Source organism: Sceloporus occidentalis, unplaced genomic scaffold (assembly GCF_023333645.1).
Source record: "Sceloporus occidentalis isolate IW3139 unplaced genomic scaffold, rSceOcc1.0.p SCAF_4, whole genome shotgun sequence".
NCBI classification, from domain to species: Eukaryota; Metazoa; Chordata; class Lepidosauria; order Squamata; family Phrynosomatidae; genus Sceloporus; species Sceloporus occidentalis.
The window spans coordinates 121,731,159-121,749,486 of record NW_028316984.1 but is presented as its reverse complement, the minus strand read 5'-3'; the positions used below and the strand labels follow the sequence as shown (position 1 = coordinate 121,749,486).

General features: G+C 37.3%; 1 protein-coding gene across 9 annotated transcripts in view; it reads right to left on the bottom strand.

The window, feature by feature from the left end:
- Positions 1-18,328, bottom strand: part of PPFIA1 (PPFI scaffold protein A1) — an 82,885-nt gene that overhangs the window by 16,016 nt on the left and 48,541 nt on the right. For 5 of the 9 annotated variants that reach the window (XM_089521390.1, XM_089521386.1, XM_089521387.1 and 2 more), the window contains exons 13-20: positions 17,691-17,770; positions 17,415-17,562; positions 16,034-16,257; positions 14,032-14,266; positions 11,919-11,948; positions 8,762-8,913; positions 6,988-7,160; positions 5,363-5,456 (exon numbers count right to left, since the gene is read on the bottom strand). In XM_089521390.1, coding sequence (XP_089377516.1) covers positions 5,363-5,456; positions 6,988-7,160; positions 8,762-8,913; positions 11,919-11,948; positions 14,032-14,266; positions 16,034-16,257; positions 17,415-17,562; positions 17,691-17,770 — 1,136 coding nt within the window. The remainder of the gene's footprint in view (positions 1-5,362; positions 5,457-6,987; positions 7,161-8,761; positions 8,914-11,918; positions 11,949-14,031; positions 14,267-16,033; positions 16,258-17,414; positions 17,563-17,690; positions 17,771-18,328) is intronic. The other 4 variants (XM_089521395.1, XM_089521389.1, XM_089521391.1 and 1 more) reach the window with 1 other exon arrangement.

The following is an 18,328-nucleotide window of genomic DNA, read 5'->3' as shown; positions in this document are numbered from 1 at the left end:
TGCCATAATTATGTTTCCAAACACTGTTCTGCCCATTACTTAAAATGTTAGTCAAAGTGTTGGGCAAAGTGACCTGTCCTCTATGATTTTATACAATAGATCCCACATCAAAATTGCATAACATTAACAAAGAAACAAAAACCAACTGGCACATCAATTCCTTCATCACTCCAGTCTGTTTTTTTGTATCCCAAATCCAGTGCTCATGTCTTATTTCCTGTATATCAAGGAACAACTATAAACAGGGCAAATTCAAGTACTTTGCACAGATCTCCAAAGCAGATGTTTTCAAAATTTCTATCTAGAGGGATTCCTTTAGACTTGAATTTGCTACTGAGGAACTACTGCAAATCTATCATGCAAACCCTGCTTGCTGTAGGGGATTCTGGGAAGAGGTATAAGAAGTGTAGCAAGATACTGACTAGGTTTGTTGGGCTTACCACAGAAACTAATGTGTGCTTCTTCCATTTTTCAGGTTGTGAATCAAGCAAACTTTAAGCATAGCTTTTCATTTTTATTATGTTTTTGCTTCTTTCACTCTTATGTTGTTGTGTGTCTCCAAGTAATTGTTAATTTCTATGTGGAGACCCCATTTCACACAATCTCTCCTGATGCCAGCACAATGGATCTTTTAAATCCAAACCGCTTGGCATCATTTCATATGTGACAGCAATCCACCCACTAACTGAAGTGTCTTTAATAACAGTTGTTTTTATTACTTTTGGTAGCATTTTAATATATTTGGTAGCATGTTTGTTGTTCACTGTAAATTACTTCAGGCAACTCCTTGTTGAACACAAAGAATCAAACTTTATTTACATTCAGAACTGTATCTTTCTTAGTGGATGGTTCTCAAGCTTATGTTACAGTATACACATTACTTCGATTGTTACAACTTTATTTCTTTCCCTCACTAACTATAGGCACATTCCTTCACTGTCTTGGTTCAACCAGAATCTATACCCAGCTTCCTTAGCTGACAACCTCACAGGTTACTTGTTATACTATCAGTGCACCCAGCTCAGCTTTTTCATCTGTTCCTCAGGCAATTTCTAATATTTTCCCCAGCCTTCCTGGCTGTACATCCCACAGGAGACTCACATTTTCTCCAATACTGTACTTCACTGGTCCCTTCTAAAGTATTTTCCTGGTCTGGGAGTCTAGTCCCACCCAGAATGAACTCCTTATCCTCCTAACTGCACATCCTGGCAGCTCTAAAACAACCTTCTGCCTCAGCAGGCTTTGACACACTCTCCACCAATAACACTGGATCCTCTACTTATACACTTTTATACTTGCTCCTGAGAGCAGCCTCCAGCTTTTCCAGCCTGATTCCTATTGGCTGACCCTAATATTCTATTCTGCCCATGTTTCCCCACATATGGTGATCCTAAGGCAAACCTATCATAGGGTTTTCCTGACACATATCTTCAGAGGAGGTTTGCCATTGCCATCCTCTGAGGCTGAGAGAGTTTGACTTGCTCAGGGTCACCCAGTGGGTTTTTAAGCGTGAGCAGAGAATCGAACCCTGATCTCCAGAGTCGTATTTCAACACTCAAACCATTACACCACACTGGCTCTTTCACCCTATCCTTTTCTCCACACCACTTTGACTGCTTTGAACTCGTTTTTTCATTAAAGAATAGTTCTAAAATAGGGGCTTATGCCCCTGAGTCAGCAAATTTAGATTGTCTCACAGCCCAGTATTGGCTCCAAACCAACCAAGGTAATCAATGCTCCATAAAACAAACGGCATACTTTTGGGTTGGTAGTTCTTAAGATATGACAGGGACTGATGGGAAAACTTTCTTTTATAGAGGTTTGTCCATTTATTCATTTTCCAATTAAGCTTCAATAATGTTTTAGGGATCCCCAGAGTTCCCTGATCATTTTGAAAAACACTACTCTAAAACATTCATACAGATATTTTACATGCTACAAGAACAGGTAAAGCAATATAGAAAAAAAATGTTCATGTGTGTAGGAGGAAGGAAACAAACTGAACAGATGAAGTTGTGTTTCTTCAGTTGAATCAAACTATTACCACCCACACTCTACAAAGAAAAATACTGTATACTAAAACTTATAGTAGATGTGAAAAGGACCAATGCCATCTTCTACCTTATCTTAAGGAAAAACCTAAACATATGCCAGCAAGAATGCATAACTTCAAATCTTAAGCATTTACTTCCAATTTTAAAATGCACAGTAAAGGCTGCAGTAAGAAATGTATGGTTCTCCAGATACTGCTGGACAGTAAGTTACAGCATTCCTGACCTTTACCTATGCTGGCCAGGGCTGCTGTAAATTATTGTTTAGCAACATCTGGATGGCCTAGAGGAATATAATTTGCTATAGATGAAAAAAATGTAAGTGAAAATGCTTGGGAATTTGTTGGAAGATGAAATGGAGAATATAGTTGAAGTCTAAACCCACAAAAACATGTCTATTGCCAATGCCAACCTGTACAAAAATGCAGTACTGCAATATAGCTTTTAAAAAGCAACTCAGCTGCAACGTAATCAAATACTAGAAAAATTATTGTGACCTGAGAAGTACAGAAAGACATGTCAAAAATTATACCATGATGTTTGACAGGGCACTGAATTACATATAATTCATGAAAGTTTTAATTGGCTTTTCATGAAGGTAGGTATTTTAACAGAACATGATTTAATATCTATCTGTAAAGAAAAATACTTTATCCATGCAATAGCTGTTATTTAAAAGAACATGAACTCAAAAAGAAAAATAACTGATCAGCAAACTAGCTGGGATATATAGTATTAACAAATTGAATCAATTTCATTTCATGAATACAACAAATTCATTTAATTAATTTTATAGCCAGGAAAAAAGTCTCCAAACAAAAAAACTTGACAAGACTATAATTTTAAAATATGAAACAACTATGTTCTTTTAAATTCATTTATTTATTTTACTGAAATTAAACATCTTAAGTTGATTCGTGTGTGTGTGTGTGTTGTGTGCCTTCAAGTCATTTTCAATTAATGGTGACCCTAAGACAAACCATAGGGTTTCCCTGGCAAGATTTGTTCAGAGGATTGTCACTGCCTTCCCTTGAGGCTGAGAGCATGTGATTTGCCCAAGGACAAGTGAGTTTCATGGCCTAGCAGGTATTTAACTCTGGTCTCCAGAGTCATAGTCCAAAACTCAAACCATTACACCACACTGATCCCTTAATTACTCATATTTAATACAAATATGATTTTAAATAATTGTAGTCTAAATTCCATGCCACACTTCCTTCCCTTTCCTTCCCCACTGGAATTCTCCCTGCTTCTGAAGAACTAGACTGAGTGGGTTTCATGCCTCCAGAGCTGGTTTGGAGGGCTGGAATGAGAAGAGGAATCACCTCCTCCCTTTGCTGTTCAATTTGAAATCCAGCAGTGCACATTCTAGCATTTCTCTAACACATCACACATTCACAGTCTAAGTTAAATTAAAACCAACTTACCCAGTTTTTGCACTACCACACCAAATGGAAAATTAAAAAGGGAATAAAGCAAATAAAGGAAATAAAATGTAAAACTGGGATTAAAAACAGTATTTGGTACAGATTTAATTTAAAAAATTAAAACAGAAGATAAGGAAAAGACAGAGAGAACATAAGTACACAGATAAAATCAAGAACACCTAATTCCCTGTATACAGTAGTTTCTACTAAAATTCCCCAAAGCTATAGAATAAAAGAATTTAAGTAATAGACACTTAAAGCTACAATTTCATACACATGCTGTGTCAGCTGAAGGATTATAGGACATAATGAAAGCACTGGAAGGCCACAAAACATAAAATATTCCATCACCCTGACTACTGAGCAGATGAATGCAAAAAATAAAATCAAACAAACACCAATACATCACTATTTTTCATGTACAGTAGTTAAGATCTGAAAGACTTATCTGAATTATCATTACTCCTGCCGCCCCCCATGTGCTTTGAACTGCCTCTTGATTCCACTATTCCACACGGGGCTCTTAAAGCCATTTTTGCTGGACTCGAGTCATTTTGGGGCATCCATAATCCTTGGGGTTTTTTTGTTAATAATTATTAGTAATTTCCAAAGCCCAGAGGAATAGCAATTGTTCAGTAAAACTAGCCACAGGGCCTTTTGTGTTTGTGTAAACGTGTGTCTTACATAGAGCAGCTGTCATGTATTTTATTGCTGCAATTTATGGGTGCTTAAATGGTAGATAAAAAAACAAAAAGCTAACAGGAAAAGGCATGAAAAATAATAAATATAATAAATAATAAGAATAATAATCAGCATCATAAATACTTAAAGGGCTTGCAAAATCAGAGATGGTTTACTCTTCTACAGAATCAAGCAGCATACAGCACGTGGAGAAAATTACATAGCGATATTGATACTGATACTGAGAGATAACATAGAAACCACTGATACTGCACAGCTATGCAGTATATGACAATCCCATCCTTGTGGATCATGAAACCCTTAGCAGGGCCTTATAACTAAATTCTAATACTTCGTGGGTTTGTAAATGGGCAAAGTATCCTGGAATCAGGTTGTTTTAGCTCTAAAAGAGTTAGAAATTGGTGATCCAAAATTTACAAAGAAAAACAGTGGAAGCTACACAGTAATTCATGAAGAGCTGGTATCATTTGTTCTTTGAAAGTATTGTATATACTCGTGCATAAGTCTAGAAATTTTGGCTAAAAACTGACCCCCAAAAAACTGGGTCAATGTAAATACTGTACTTTAACTTTTGTGTTTGTGTGTGTGTGTCCCCAGGTAAAAGGCAAGAGTTTAATCTGCCCTGGAAGCACTTGACCCCCTTCTACTCTCTCATACATCTAGCCTTTAGTATGAGTGCAAATAGTTATGCCTGTTGGAATTTTGTAAGTTCTTTGGCATTGTTTTCCTTTGCTTCATCCTTTGTGTACTTCATTACATGGCTCTCAGTTTTATCTTTAATTTATCCGCAGGTCATATCAAAATCCATAATTTTGGCCCCAAAACCTGACCTTGACTTAAATATGAGGTTGATTTATAGTTGAGTATATATGGTAGCATCAAGGTCTCTGCATTTTGGACCTGCTGAAGCTTTCAAGAAGTCTTCACCTGCAGCCATACATATAAAGAGTTATGATGGGCACACTGACTAATTCAAGAAACCATGATATTATAGAAGAATGGCAGGTGAATGTAGGGGCTTGTAGATATTTAGGATTCACTTATAATCATTCTGAATTCACAGATTTACTTAAAATAAAAGTGCAGATGGAAAACAGGAAACGTTTTTAATGTTTTCAGTTTTCACATAACTATGAAAATAACTGATTGGTGTGCATGCTTCCTTAGTGCATTTAAACTTACTTTTTTTGTAGTTTTCTATTCTTTTCTGCTTGCCCTCCCAGTTTTCCAAGTCCCAGGCTATCTTGAGTTGAATTATCTGTATCCATTACAGTAACTGCAAGAATTCAATGAGTGTCAGCAAACAGTAGTAAAAAATTATTATATTTGTGTTTGTCACTTGTTCTATCTGAAATACAGCTGTGTAAGATCTATTATTATATGTAAGCTAATAAAACCTCACTTACCAACAGACATGTATTTATTATTTTACAACCCACTTGGTTGTAAAAAATGCATTCAAGATATAGACATAAAAGTACAACTCCACACACTAGAAGTGCTGCAGGAATCACTGATTTAACAGAGGCTTCCTGCCGTAGAGGTCCTCTACATTATTTGATGACTTCACATTCACAATCTACACAGACTTTATACATATAATGTATATCATCAGACAGTCCCAGTCTTGAAGTACCACAAAACTTGCTAATTATGGAAACTGGGGCCCCATCCTGAGAATGACCCCATATATGATTTCTGTAGTAGGTACCATGACCCAATCTGAATGGAGTGGATGAAGGCCAGCCACTGCTTTACTCTCTTGTTGCAACAAGGGTCAAGCCAATGGGGCATTAATTCAGTGTGAGACACACTGAATTATTCTTTGAGAAATAGAAAATTCTATCCCCCATTGTCTTTTATTAATGGGAGATTTATTAATGGAAAGGTGTGTGTGTGTTGTGTGCCTTCAAGTCATTTCCAATGGGGAGGGGAGTTCACAAGAAAATATATATGAGTGAAAACTGTCTGCTGCTCTATGTTTATGGGGAAATCCAATCTTAAACTTTCTCTGAATAGAACAGGAGAAGCAAATGTTTGGAACAGATGTAGGAAAGCAATGATGAAGCTGATTACATAGCAACACACAAAGATCCTTCTATGAAAAGAAGGAAGTATGTTGTTCACATCTACTTAGAACTCAGTTCCACTAGGTTCAATGGACTTGTTTCACAGGTAGTTTTGGAAAGGATTATTGCCCTAACTTGGTACTCAAATTCATATTATTTATGGTTACTCAGTAGTTGGGCTTTCTAATGTATCCTATTTATTACTCCTACTAGTTTTGTTTCACTGGGTATAAACAAGATAGAGAAGTACTTTGCCTTTTAGTAATCAAAAATACATTAAGATATTTATTAAGGTTCATATCATAAATCTACACTGACCCCTGACATTCACTTAAATGTATCTATTGTTTAACTTGCCTCAAATCTAGAACCATAAGAGCCCAGGTTGAAAAATAGGGGGAAGGAATCATTTCTTGTTTCTCTATGCAAAAGGGAAAAAATACTTAATTCTGGAAATGTTCACAGTTTTCTCAGTTTTCACATCTTTCCTTAAATCTATTATCATGCAATTTGTTTTTTTCTGATTGAAATCTTGTAATTCATTACCATCTTGTAATTCCTGGCTTTAGTTAGTTTCTGTGAGAATGTTTACATAATCATTTATATATTCAAGGTAGCATATGTAATCTGCAGCCAGTATCACTACAAGTTAATTGTCTTCCTTTACTCCCCCCCACCCTCATCACAATTATTCTAACAATATCTCAGCCTCCTACTTCAACTACAGTAATGACCTACCTTGTCCTAGGCTCTCCTTGTTGATCTGCCCAGGTCGACCTTTTTCTTTCTTACCAAACAGGCGACCAATTGAGGATTTGATTCCCTTCTTTTTAGGGGCTTTGTGAAGGGAATCTTGGCTACTATTACTGCTGCTGGGATTGCTTACTTGTCCATCTTGAGAACCTGTAGAACTGTAGAACAGATACTGTTAAGCATTTGACAGAACATAAACTACACATATATTTTAAGCACATGTTGTATGTACTGGCTAAAATACATTTCTGGGAGCAAACTGTGGCTCAAGCAAAAGCTAGATAATACTGATAATCTTTTCAATGAAATTAACTGAATAGTATTGCTCACACTGAAAATGAATCTTTTAGGAAAAATGTGCAAAGTGAGGCCTGGAAGATGTGTTTTGCCTCCAGGGACCCCCCCTTTTTTTTTTTTTTGTTTTTGTTTTGCATTGTCAAGGGCCTTTCCACAGTTGTCTAGTTGGCCACCCAGCGTAATAAGGTGATTGTCTTTCAGATATCCTGGCTCCAAGCCATTTAAGGCATTATGGCCAAAAAGACGGTAAGAATTTGAAACTGTCTAACAGTATTTGTGAATGATACAATTGCATTTTAACATGAGTTCAATCCTGTGTGTTTGTTGTTGTTGCTGTTGTGTGCCTTCAAATTATTTCTAACTAATGGTGACCCTAAGACAAACTTAGCACAGAGTCTTCTTGGCAAGATTTTTTTCAGTGGGGATTTGCCTTTGAGGCTGAGAGACTGTGACTTGCTCAAGATCACTCAGTGGGTTTCCATGCAAGGATTCAAACCCTGGTCTCCACAATCATAGTCCAACCCTCAAACCATGCTCTCTTACTAAGTGTATTTACTTGAAAACAAGTCAAAGGGACATGTCTGTGTGACGGTACCTAATACTGCAGCTTTAGACTGGCACAGTGAGTCATAGAGACTGCAGGCTTCCAAAAGGAAAAGCAACAATCCCACATGACTTCGAACTTCTCGAAGCATTTAACAACAAAAGGTAATGTGTTTGTACAGGTAAGGAAAGGGCAGCAATACAGAATACACAAGGAGGACATAACAAAGCCATAGAAGCACAGACCCTGAAAAACAGGGAAACTAGATGTCTGAGAAATAAGAACCTGAAGAAAGAGGAGTCAGTGAAAGTGGGAAATTTAGAAAATAAACATCCTGGGGACAACAAGAAATTAAGCTGGTGACTAGAAGACACAAGATATATGCTTTTGTCTGCCATAGTAAGTTGGATTATGTAATGATGGGATATATGGCAGTAGTAGTGCGATTTAGAAAGGCGAGTTCAGACACAGATGGTGAGAAAATGTAGGAAAGGAGGCAAATTTGCTCATGGTGATTTAGAGGAAAGCATCTAGCTCTAACAACAAAAGAAATGGGGTGACATAGGAAAGGAAAGAGAAACGTGCTTACTAATTATAACAAATAAGAATTCAACCTGCTTAAGGTTTGAAATTGTGTGTAGTTTAATTAGGCAATTTTAACATTTTCTGATCAGTTCTAACAATGAAAGTTGCCATACTGGTTCTACAGTTTCTTAACAAAGGCTTAATGAGTTTTAACTACTGAAGCCTGTTTTTCTGAACTTGGAATGCTGCTGGTTTTAATACAAATTGACAATGGACCACTGAATCCATGAGTCATAACACACCGTGACAATATCCTATATTCATTCAAAATTATCAGATAAAACTTCGAATGTGAATCTCTGCTTCTAAGTATATTCATATAAAAATACTTACTTTCTGAGATCTCTTATGTCTTCATGGCTCACTGTATGCAAGGCTCCTTTATAAGCTCTATCTAGATGGAGAGATCTAGGTGAAGAAGGTGGTGATGTCTCACATTTTATTGTGGTCTTGTCATCTCTAATTTCTTCTCTAGAAACTGTAGCCTAAAATGAATGCAGATATATTACTTTATCTATACATCTAAGACAGAACACCTATAATAAAGAGTTCTGTTAAAGATTTTATACTTTCCAAAATTTTCATTTCCATACATGAACTGAGGTGATTTTCTGTTTCAACAAAGAAAACTACATGAAGACTTTGCTTGTTAGATATGTTGTCATACTTTTTTCTTATTCTCCCAACTTTTTTTAGTACCTAGTAGAAAGTATGGCAGTTCACCGGATGTAGACATTTATTGCAACTGCAAACAGACTTTACTGAAGATAATGGAACTAATTCTGAAGTTAATGGTAAAATTCAGAGGGATATTTCAACATATTTCTCATTTCCAACAGCATTCTTGAGAACCCCCAAACAAAGCAAAACAGATCTAAAGTTCATGAAAGAGAAGATATGTGTCTGCGGGGGGCGGGGTATTGGGTTTTGTGTCTTTATGGCTGACTCATAGAAACAGACACAAAATTCATGTGTATGATGTCATACAGAAAATTACACCAAAGAAAAATACAAATTTTATGTCACTTAGACTAGTCATTAGCACTTAGTTCTCATTGAAATTGATTTGAAAATTAGTCAGGTTTTGACTAACTTGATTTCAATGGGACTAAAATGCTGCTGCTATTGTTCACAGAATCATAGAGTTGGAAGAGACCACAAGGGACATCCAATCCAACCCCCTCCCATGCAGGAATACAGAAACAAAGCATCCCTGAAAGATGGCCGTCCAGCCTCTTAAAACCCTCCAAAGAAGGAGACTCCATCACACTCCAAGGGAGTGTGTTCCACTGTCTAATAGCTCTTACTGTCAGGAAGCTTTTCCTAATATTGACATAGAATCTCTATTGTTGTTGTTGTTGCTGCTGCTCCTGCTGCTATTAATTTATATTCCATCTTTCCCCAAATGTGGGACTCAATTTTTTTAAGTCACCTTAACATGGATAGATATAAAAACACATACAAACACTAATAGAAATATACAAAAAGCTATTGTCAAAATGCTATCCATAAAAATAAAACCATTTAAAACACATCAGTTAAAAAGACAAAAAGACAGAAATCAATAAAAACAGCACACTGTTAAAAGCCCTTTTTCACTTGCACTGACAAGGCCAAGAAGGGCAGCAAGGAAGAATTCCTCTATAGGGAGGGAGTTCCAAAGGCTTTGAACAGCCACCAAGAAGGTCCTCACCCATGTTTCCACTAGACACAACTGTGAAGATGGCAAGGCCAAGATGAGGGCTTCTCCCGAAGGCCTTAAGAGCTCAGGAAAGATTATCTAAAATGACACAGTCCTTACAACAGCATGATGGGCTTAATTTGTAATTAATTAGCAAGAATCCACTCCCACTCTCTCATGGTACTAATCTTTTGAGTTACTGAGACCTTGTGGTCAGTAGTGCATACTGATGTGATCCCTCAGGGCACCTAGACATAGAAATTCACTTGTCCCTCCATATTCACTAGGGTTAGGGGCACAAAACCCCCGTGAATATGGACAAAACGCAAATAACAAAAACACCATGTTTTTACCTGAGAGGACACCTCTCTAGGAATCTCTTTGTCCTCCAGTATAACTCTGTGGTCAATGTCCAACAGACACTGACCATAGAAGTGCATTGGAGGAGCTACAAATGCCTAGTAGAGTATTCTCTCTAGGAATCTCTAGGTCTTTCAGTGCAACTTTTAATTAAAGTTGATCATAGAGTTGCACTGGATGACCTAGATATTCCTAGAGAGAATATATTAATCAAATCCGTGAATAATCAAATCTGCAAATATCAGAGCTGCAAATATGGAGGGATACATGTATTTACAGAGTTAAGTCTAGTTCAGGAAGCTCTCCTATTTCCAAAATCATGACCATGATAAATGGTGCGATATTAAAAAGAAGGCTAAGGAGAAGTGAAGTTTACATCATTGATCTGCCAATGTCTCCAAAAGCTTCTTCAACCAGGAGTTCTGGAAATCAGTAACTGGTGACAACATCTACTTGTTCAAGCCACATAAAAATGTAGTCTTTAGGGATTAAGGTATTTACTTTGAGAAGTTTTAGTTGAAAGGCAGCGCATTGCTATTCTAAAATGGAAGATACTACAGTATATGCACTATGTTCAATATGAAATAACAAACTACACATGCAAAGGTATGCCAAATTATGAGAAGCTTTTAAGAAGCACTAAGCAAAGAAAGAGAGCCAGTGTGGTGTAGTGGTTTGCATGTTGAGCTAGGACTCTGAAGACTAGGTTTGAATCCCTGCTCAGCCATGAAAACCCACTGGCTAACTTTGGACAAGTCACATTCTTTCAACCTTGAGGAAGGGAAAGACAAGCCACCTCTAAACAAATCTTGCCAAGAAAACCACTAGATAGGGTCACATTAAGTCAGCAACAACTTCTAGGTACACAACAACAACAACAACAACAACAACAACAACAGAAAAGGAACTTACAGTAAAGACACCAACCTGCCATTTCCAGTTTAGAAGATATATGCACATAAAAATATGTCTGAAATATTTATCATTGAGGGAGCAGCCCCTGGCTGCCCCATTGCTCGAGACCAAAGTAGCCTCATGGGAGAGAGCACAGGACAGGGCCACTACCTGGTCTTGTACCTGTACCATTTACTGCAGGGAGATCAAGAGGAAGAGCACAAAGAGGAACTGGATACAGGGAAATACTACTGCCAGATTCTCAGCACACATAGCTCTTGAACTGGAAAACTAGAGGTCACACTTCAAATGGATAGTCTATTGTCATATATAGGTCTGTTTCTATCTCTGCTTTTCAATGTGGATGTGCTATCTTGGAAAGAACACACTGGGATGGGTGAAGAGTAAGAAAGCAGTGGAGATGAAAACTGTCTTTCATTACTATTGCAGTCTTTCTGGTCTAGAAGACCAAAAGATTATAGAATGTTTTAAATATAAATAAATAATGCAGTTTTACTGTACAATTTCAACATATGTTTACCGCTGAAGATTTACCTTTCTATGATGCTTCCTTAAGTCACTAGGCTGACAGATGCATGCAAAGAAGAAAAGTTAAGATAAAGCAGATTTGTTGATGATTCAAAACTAGAAACACATGGAGGAACTGTTAGGCAAACTGTTGCTTATGCCAGAATACTTTTCCATTCTTATATATACCATATTTTCCGGCGTATAAGACGACTGGGCGTATAAGACGACCCCCAACTTTTCCAGTTAAAATATAGAGTTTGGGATGTACTCACTGTATAAGAATACACCTCTTCCAACAAACACCAAATAAAAATTGAAAAAATATCAGATTTGATTTCAATATGGTAATTTTAATTCAAATGCTTATGATATGCAGGTAGTTAGCAGGAAACCTTGTTATATACAAAGCCTGCTTGGATTGGTCAGCTCTCCCTGCCTGCCCAGTGCTCCCTGTCTCCAAGACTATCAGAGCAGTAGCTGCTTTCATACGATCACCGCATACAGTGGGGATGCGGTCGCGGACTTTTTTAGCTCCCCCCACAATATGCGACTGCAGATTCTCTAGTCCAGCTTGGAAGTTTCAGTACCTGCCCTATAATATAACACCCAGCGTATAAGACGACCCTCAACTTTTGAGAAGATTTTCCTGGGTTAAAAAGTAGTCTTATACGCCAGAAAATACAGTACACATTTATGGCCATTACATACTTTATTTGTAGCTTTCTTTCTGCAGAACTGTTCAAAATGTAACCAACTTTGGAGGTCAGCTTTTGAGACCAGTACAAATGTAATAAAGGAAATTCCTTAACTATGATTGTAAGAATAAGGAATGAAAAGCCAATTCACGTGTTGCTGATGCACTATCATGTTTCTCAAGATTTTTGAAAAAGCCTTTGATTCTTAATGCCAACTAAGCATTTCTGTAAATATTTAATATTTTCATGTGAAACAAAAGTGTTGTTATACAGGCAGGCTAAGTTTTTCTGAAAACCAAAGGACAGAAGCAAAATATTTTTAGATGTATTGAATGCATACCCTATCCTTCTGCCGAAACAATGACACTACCACCATCACCACCACCACCACCACCATTACTACTGTTATTACCACATAAGCAACCATTCTCACCTGAGTATATTGTAGACAGAATGCAGATTAAGTAAGAAAAGGTCAGTCTTTTGTTTCATAATGGGAGCCTTAAATTAATTCACATTATTTTAAACTCCAGAGTAAATATAGGAGCTAATGTCATCTTTAGGTTCCATCCGACACTGTGTAAGTGCATATCTGCTCATGCAACAGCAACTGCCATTCATTGCCTCCACACTGCCACCCGTATCTTCATCTTAACTCTAGAGCAGTGGCTGTTACACTATCTGATGTGGGGCACTGTGAATAGTCCCCCCCCCCCAGTGTGCCAAAGACTGGCAATATATTGTGCCCTCTAGCTAGAACGGTTTTCTTCTTGCCTGGAAGCTCTCTATGGACCATCAGTAGATTTCTCAGGGACTGGCACCAGTTCGTGGACCATCAGCTTCAGTGTCACTGCTCTAGTATATTGGTGGGGCATTCAGAAGGAGAGGAAAATATTTTCTGTCATATGATATGTCATGCCATGTGTTTTCTAGCTCTAGATGTTTGGGTACTGTGGAATACTCTTCATTCTACACTAGCAAAGACTCCTATGGATATGGGGATTTTTATCCTTTAAAATAAGATGGAATTCTCGTGGGGTCAGAACATGCCTCAGCAATCACTCAGTACAAACTTTTTCATCCGGGGAGATTCTAATTAAGGCTAGTTTTTCATATCTTCTGAAACAAAAAACTATAGGTACAAACTGCCAAACAGGTTATTAATCTGATTTGAAATAGGTGGCTTGTTCTAAAGTTGGTAAATTTAACTCTTTGGTTCTGACAAAATTGGGAACTAGAGGCTTCCTGGTTCAAACCATGATTAGGAGAAGCAGAGAGGCTCTGTGAGCAAGGAAAAAGCTAGCACATATCAGAGCTTTAAAAAGTGAAATATGATCATCTAAACACAGAGAGTAAAAGATGAAGGGAAAATGGGTAACAAAACAAGAGGTAATTATATGACTTTTTCCATGAGGAATAGGGAAGAAAAAGAAGATACTTACTAGTGTCATGATGCCTAGTCTGTCTACTTCTCGAGCAGGACTATGTGGCATTCGGCGTGGCGTAGAACGCCCACTGCCAGGTGGAGAAGTGCCAGAAAGGGAGCCACCAGGGAAAGGAGGAGGAATAGAACTCATTGACCGAAATCGACCAAGATTATCTAAACTTCCACTACCAACACGGCTTTCAATTTCTTCTGCTCGCTGTTCTGTGTTCTCCTTTTCTTCTTGTATCAACCTAAAGAATTAAGACTGTGACTCATTTACACAAGCACACCTGCCACCAAAAATGGTAACACAAGATGTCTTAATAAAGGTTAATTAAAATTACATCCTTCTGTATTACTATTGGAAATATAATTTCCTTTGATTTACTGCTTCAGCAACTGCTATTCCAGGTAGATTAAAAGAATTCAATTGAATGCTTTATCATTTTTAATGACAATGTAATTGGAATTCTAGAGTACTGCAGGGAATAAAAATGGAGTTGAGTGTTGGTGGGAGTAGAACCGAGGGTACTCCATAATATCTAAAGACCTAGAGCCTCATATTGTGATGTGGTGGAATGTTTGTTTCATGTCACTTTCAGACTCCTCCTTTGCCAAAAATGTAACCAACATGAATATAACTCAACACATCTTCTGGGCGGGGTGGGGAAAGGAAATATACAAGGCAAATAACTGAAACTCAGGTTTACAATTCCTCAGGTGATAATACCATACAATCCCTGTCTCGTACATCTAGCACAATAAAATACTACTCTGAAGGGACTAAAGTGACCCTTTTGCCTGATGAGGATTTTGAAAACCTAGCTGTTCTTCTTGGAACTAGCTAATAGACAGTTCCAGCCAACCGGGGATCACAATATGACAACTGGAGGATCACTATGACAATGTTATAAAGTTATGCATCTAATCAAATCTATGTAATATCACAATGGAGACTATTAAGCCAGTAAAGGTGGTGGTCAAGGATTCATGGATACATATTGTCCCATTTACCAAACAAAGAATCCAGCAATTCTGAAAAGTTACTGCTGTCCAAAAAACTGCAGCGTGTGCTCCTCTCTGTTTTGATTCAGTTCTAATTACTACGCAAGAGCAAAGCACTGTATCCTTCAAGGGCAACTTTTTAAGTGCAACTTTCACATAAACACACATCTAAAACTAAACTTTCAATGTGCAGCAATCACTTTTTAAAGCAGTGCACAAATTTGACATTTTTCTGTGTTATCGCCCACCTTGCCCCCCCCCCCCCACATCTTGCTATTTATTTGGTACTGTACTAAGTGTATACATCTCCATGGCTCATTGTTTTGGGCACAATGAATGCGGAGTAAATTATTCATCCATCAGCCTCAGAGAAATTCATGCAAATGATTTGTTCAACTGAATTTAGCAGGATTAATGTGTAATAAATTTAGTCTGAGTATGTGATTAATTGCATATTTAGATCTATACTTAGAATGCATACTGTGCTGCTGTACTGACACAAACATAGTACAAAAATAAAGAAGTCCCTCTCTGTGGGGCCAATTCTACTAAAAATCAAGCAAAATAAAAAAAAATTCTACCAGCTCTTCTTCAACAATGCTAATTTGCTACTTGTCTTTAGGCCAAGTCTTAAATGCTCACAGAAAGCAGAATTGTAGCAGACATAACACTGGAACGAAATGTTATGCTCTATGAACTGAAATACTTTCTGGTCACAGGAGAGTTATGTTCACAGAAGCGGTGCTTCACACAGCAAAAAGTTAAAACTCAAGCCAATTAAGAAAATCTCACTACTACACTGGCCAAAAATTATCACACTGAGTGACTAATTCTGGCAAACTGACAAAATGCAGCAACTCTATCTACAACAACAATGAAAAATGCTGCATACACTAAAGACATGTATATTCTAACTTGCACAAATTAAGAGAATTATTAAATAAACTAGCCTCCAATTAAAACAATAACTCTCAATATAAAACTGAAAGTTACTGATGAAAAATGAAATATACCTAATTTCTTTGTTGATCGCATCCAGCTGTTCTTGAAGCATCATGGCTAAAGTCTGGGCATCGGCCTGACCACTAGGTGACAAAATATCAACTGAGCTGAATATCGTTTCTCTGTCATCTTCACCATCAGAAATATCAGCATCACTCTCAAATGCTTGTGCAACATTTGCCAAGACACTTGCTTGCTGTGCACGTTCCCAATCTTGCTCATTGAGAGTCTGAACCTATTTAACACACATGATCAGAATTTTAATTGCAGATTTATCACTAAGTAAAAATATACAGGATCGAGTCGATATAACTTCATTTAGATGTTGTAGTAACCTATCAAGACAGCACTGTTTAGATGCAGTAAAATCAAAACAGTAAACATTACAATGTCATATACACTAGAACCTGATTTATTCGAATAATACATACATAATCAGAAACTGAGATATTAGAATGATCAGTGTTACAGAAGCACAACAAAAGGTCATTCTATTACATGCCACTTCACATTTTGGAAATAATTTCCTCCCAAAGAATCTTGTTTATGTTTATGCCCAGAAAATAGCTTTTTAAAATAAGTCCATGCATGCTGCAAAAAACTATGGCTCCACTCACATGGAGAGATAAACCACGATTTTGGAAAATCTTGGCTTGCTATGAATAAACTATGCGCATATGCTTGAAGAGCATTTGTTCCTCCATGGCTTCCCACTCTCACATATGCAGCTAAACCAATCACTGTGAAGTAGAACATCCAATGAAAGATCCTTGCCCTTTATTCTATTATCAAGCCAAGATTCATAAGACACGAACAAGTGCTAGATGTCAGGATTTGTGCAATTTCCCATCCAGAAAGAGATGTAAATAAAGTTTACTTCAACATAGGGACTGAAGTCATAGGACTGAGTCATGCACATTATTTTGACAGTAGACCCCATTTCAATCAATAGGCTCACAAAGAAATATTTTGGTTATAAATATTATTGTTTACTTTATAAGTTGAAATATGCATAGAGAGGAACATCTAGAGTTTCTCTCATATATATATATATATATATATATAATGGAAATACTTTCAAAGAGGACTTTGAACTGTTTCCATTGGTTTCCAGTTATTTAATGTTTTTGAAGTGTTTTTATCAATTGTACATCACCTTAGAGACTCCGGGGAATCAAAAAGGTTTAAATCATTTTGCATTTAGTATTTCTGATCTTCGTAACATTATTAAGCCTTGGATCTAATCAAGAACTAAAGCGAACCTGAATTTTATTACAGATCTCGTCTTACATCTAGATATGGAATGTATATATATGGAATGCAGTTTTATGAAGAGAGGGGGGGAAAGAGTTTTATAGCACATTTTAAGAGTGATTTTTAGTGCCATCCTACCTTTGAAGGTTCATCTCGCAGAGCTGCTAACCGTCCTTTTTGTGGACGCCTTAAAACTGAGGTGCTATAAGAATCTGTCTGATTGTCAGCTATAGCTGAAGGTGTCAGTGGAAATCTAAAATCTGGCACACTACCCAAATGTGGCCGACTGAAACAAGAGCAAACAACATACTTAGCACTTGAAATCATTGATCATTTAGATGAAGAAAATGAAAATAATAAATCTAGTACTACTTTGTAACTTAGAACGGAAGTGTCTTCATTAATAACCCATACCTATGATGAAGAGAAGGGCCTCTAATCCTCATTTGATCATTTTCAGCCCTTACTGATTCAATGCTGAGTACCAGTTGATCCTACAAGGGGGGGGGGGGAAGACAACAAAAATTCAAATAAATAAATGTTGTTATTACATTTCCATAATCATACACATTTGTAAGATTCATAAAATTAATACAACTGAATTCCAGTGCCTAACACACTGATGAAAGTTTTAAAACCTAACTGTTGTCATCTAAGGACTCTTGATCTGTCTATTAATTCAAGGCTTCCCAACTATTACAGTGTGCCTGCGTCATACGCGGGCGCGCTATATGCAGCTTTCAGCTTATGCTGAAAACCACGCAACGGAACCAGCAATGGCATGTGCGCCCATGGCGCGTGCACTGCACCACACCACATGCACATTATTTTCAACGGGGCTGAAGCATACGCAGTATTTGCCTTATGCAGGGGAGTCCGGAACAGATCCCCCACATAAGGCAAGGGAGCACTGTACAGTATTCCCACTTCAGCTGCTTGTACTAAGTACACATTCTCAAGAAAATCCAGTTCACCACACGAGCTGAACACAGGATGTAAATGCCATCCCCTACACACAACTACAGTAGTAGCTTTGTGTTAAATAATCAAAA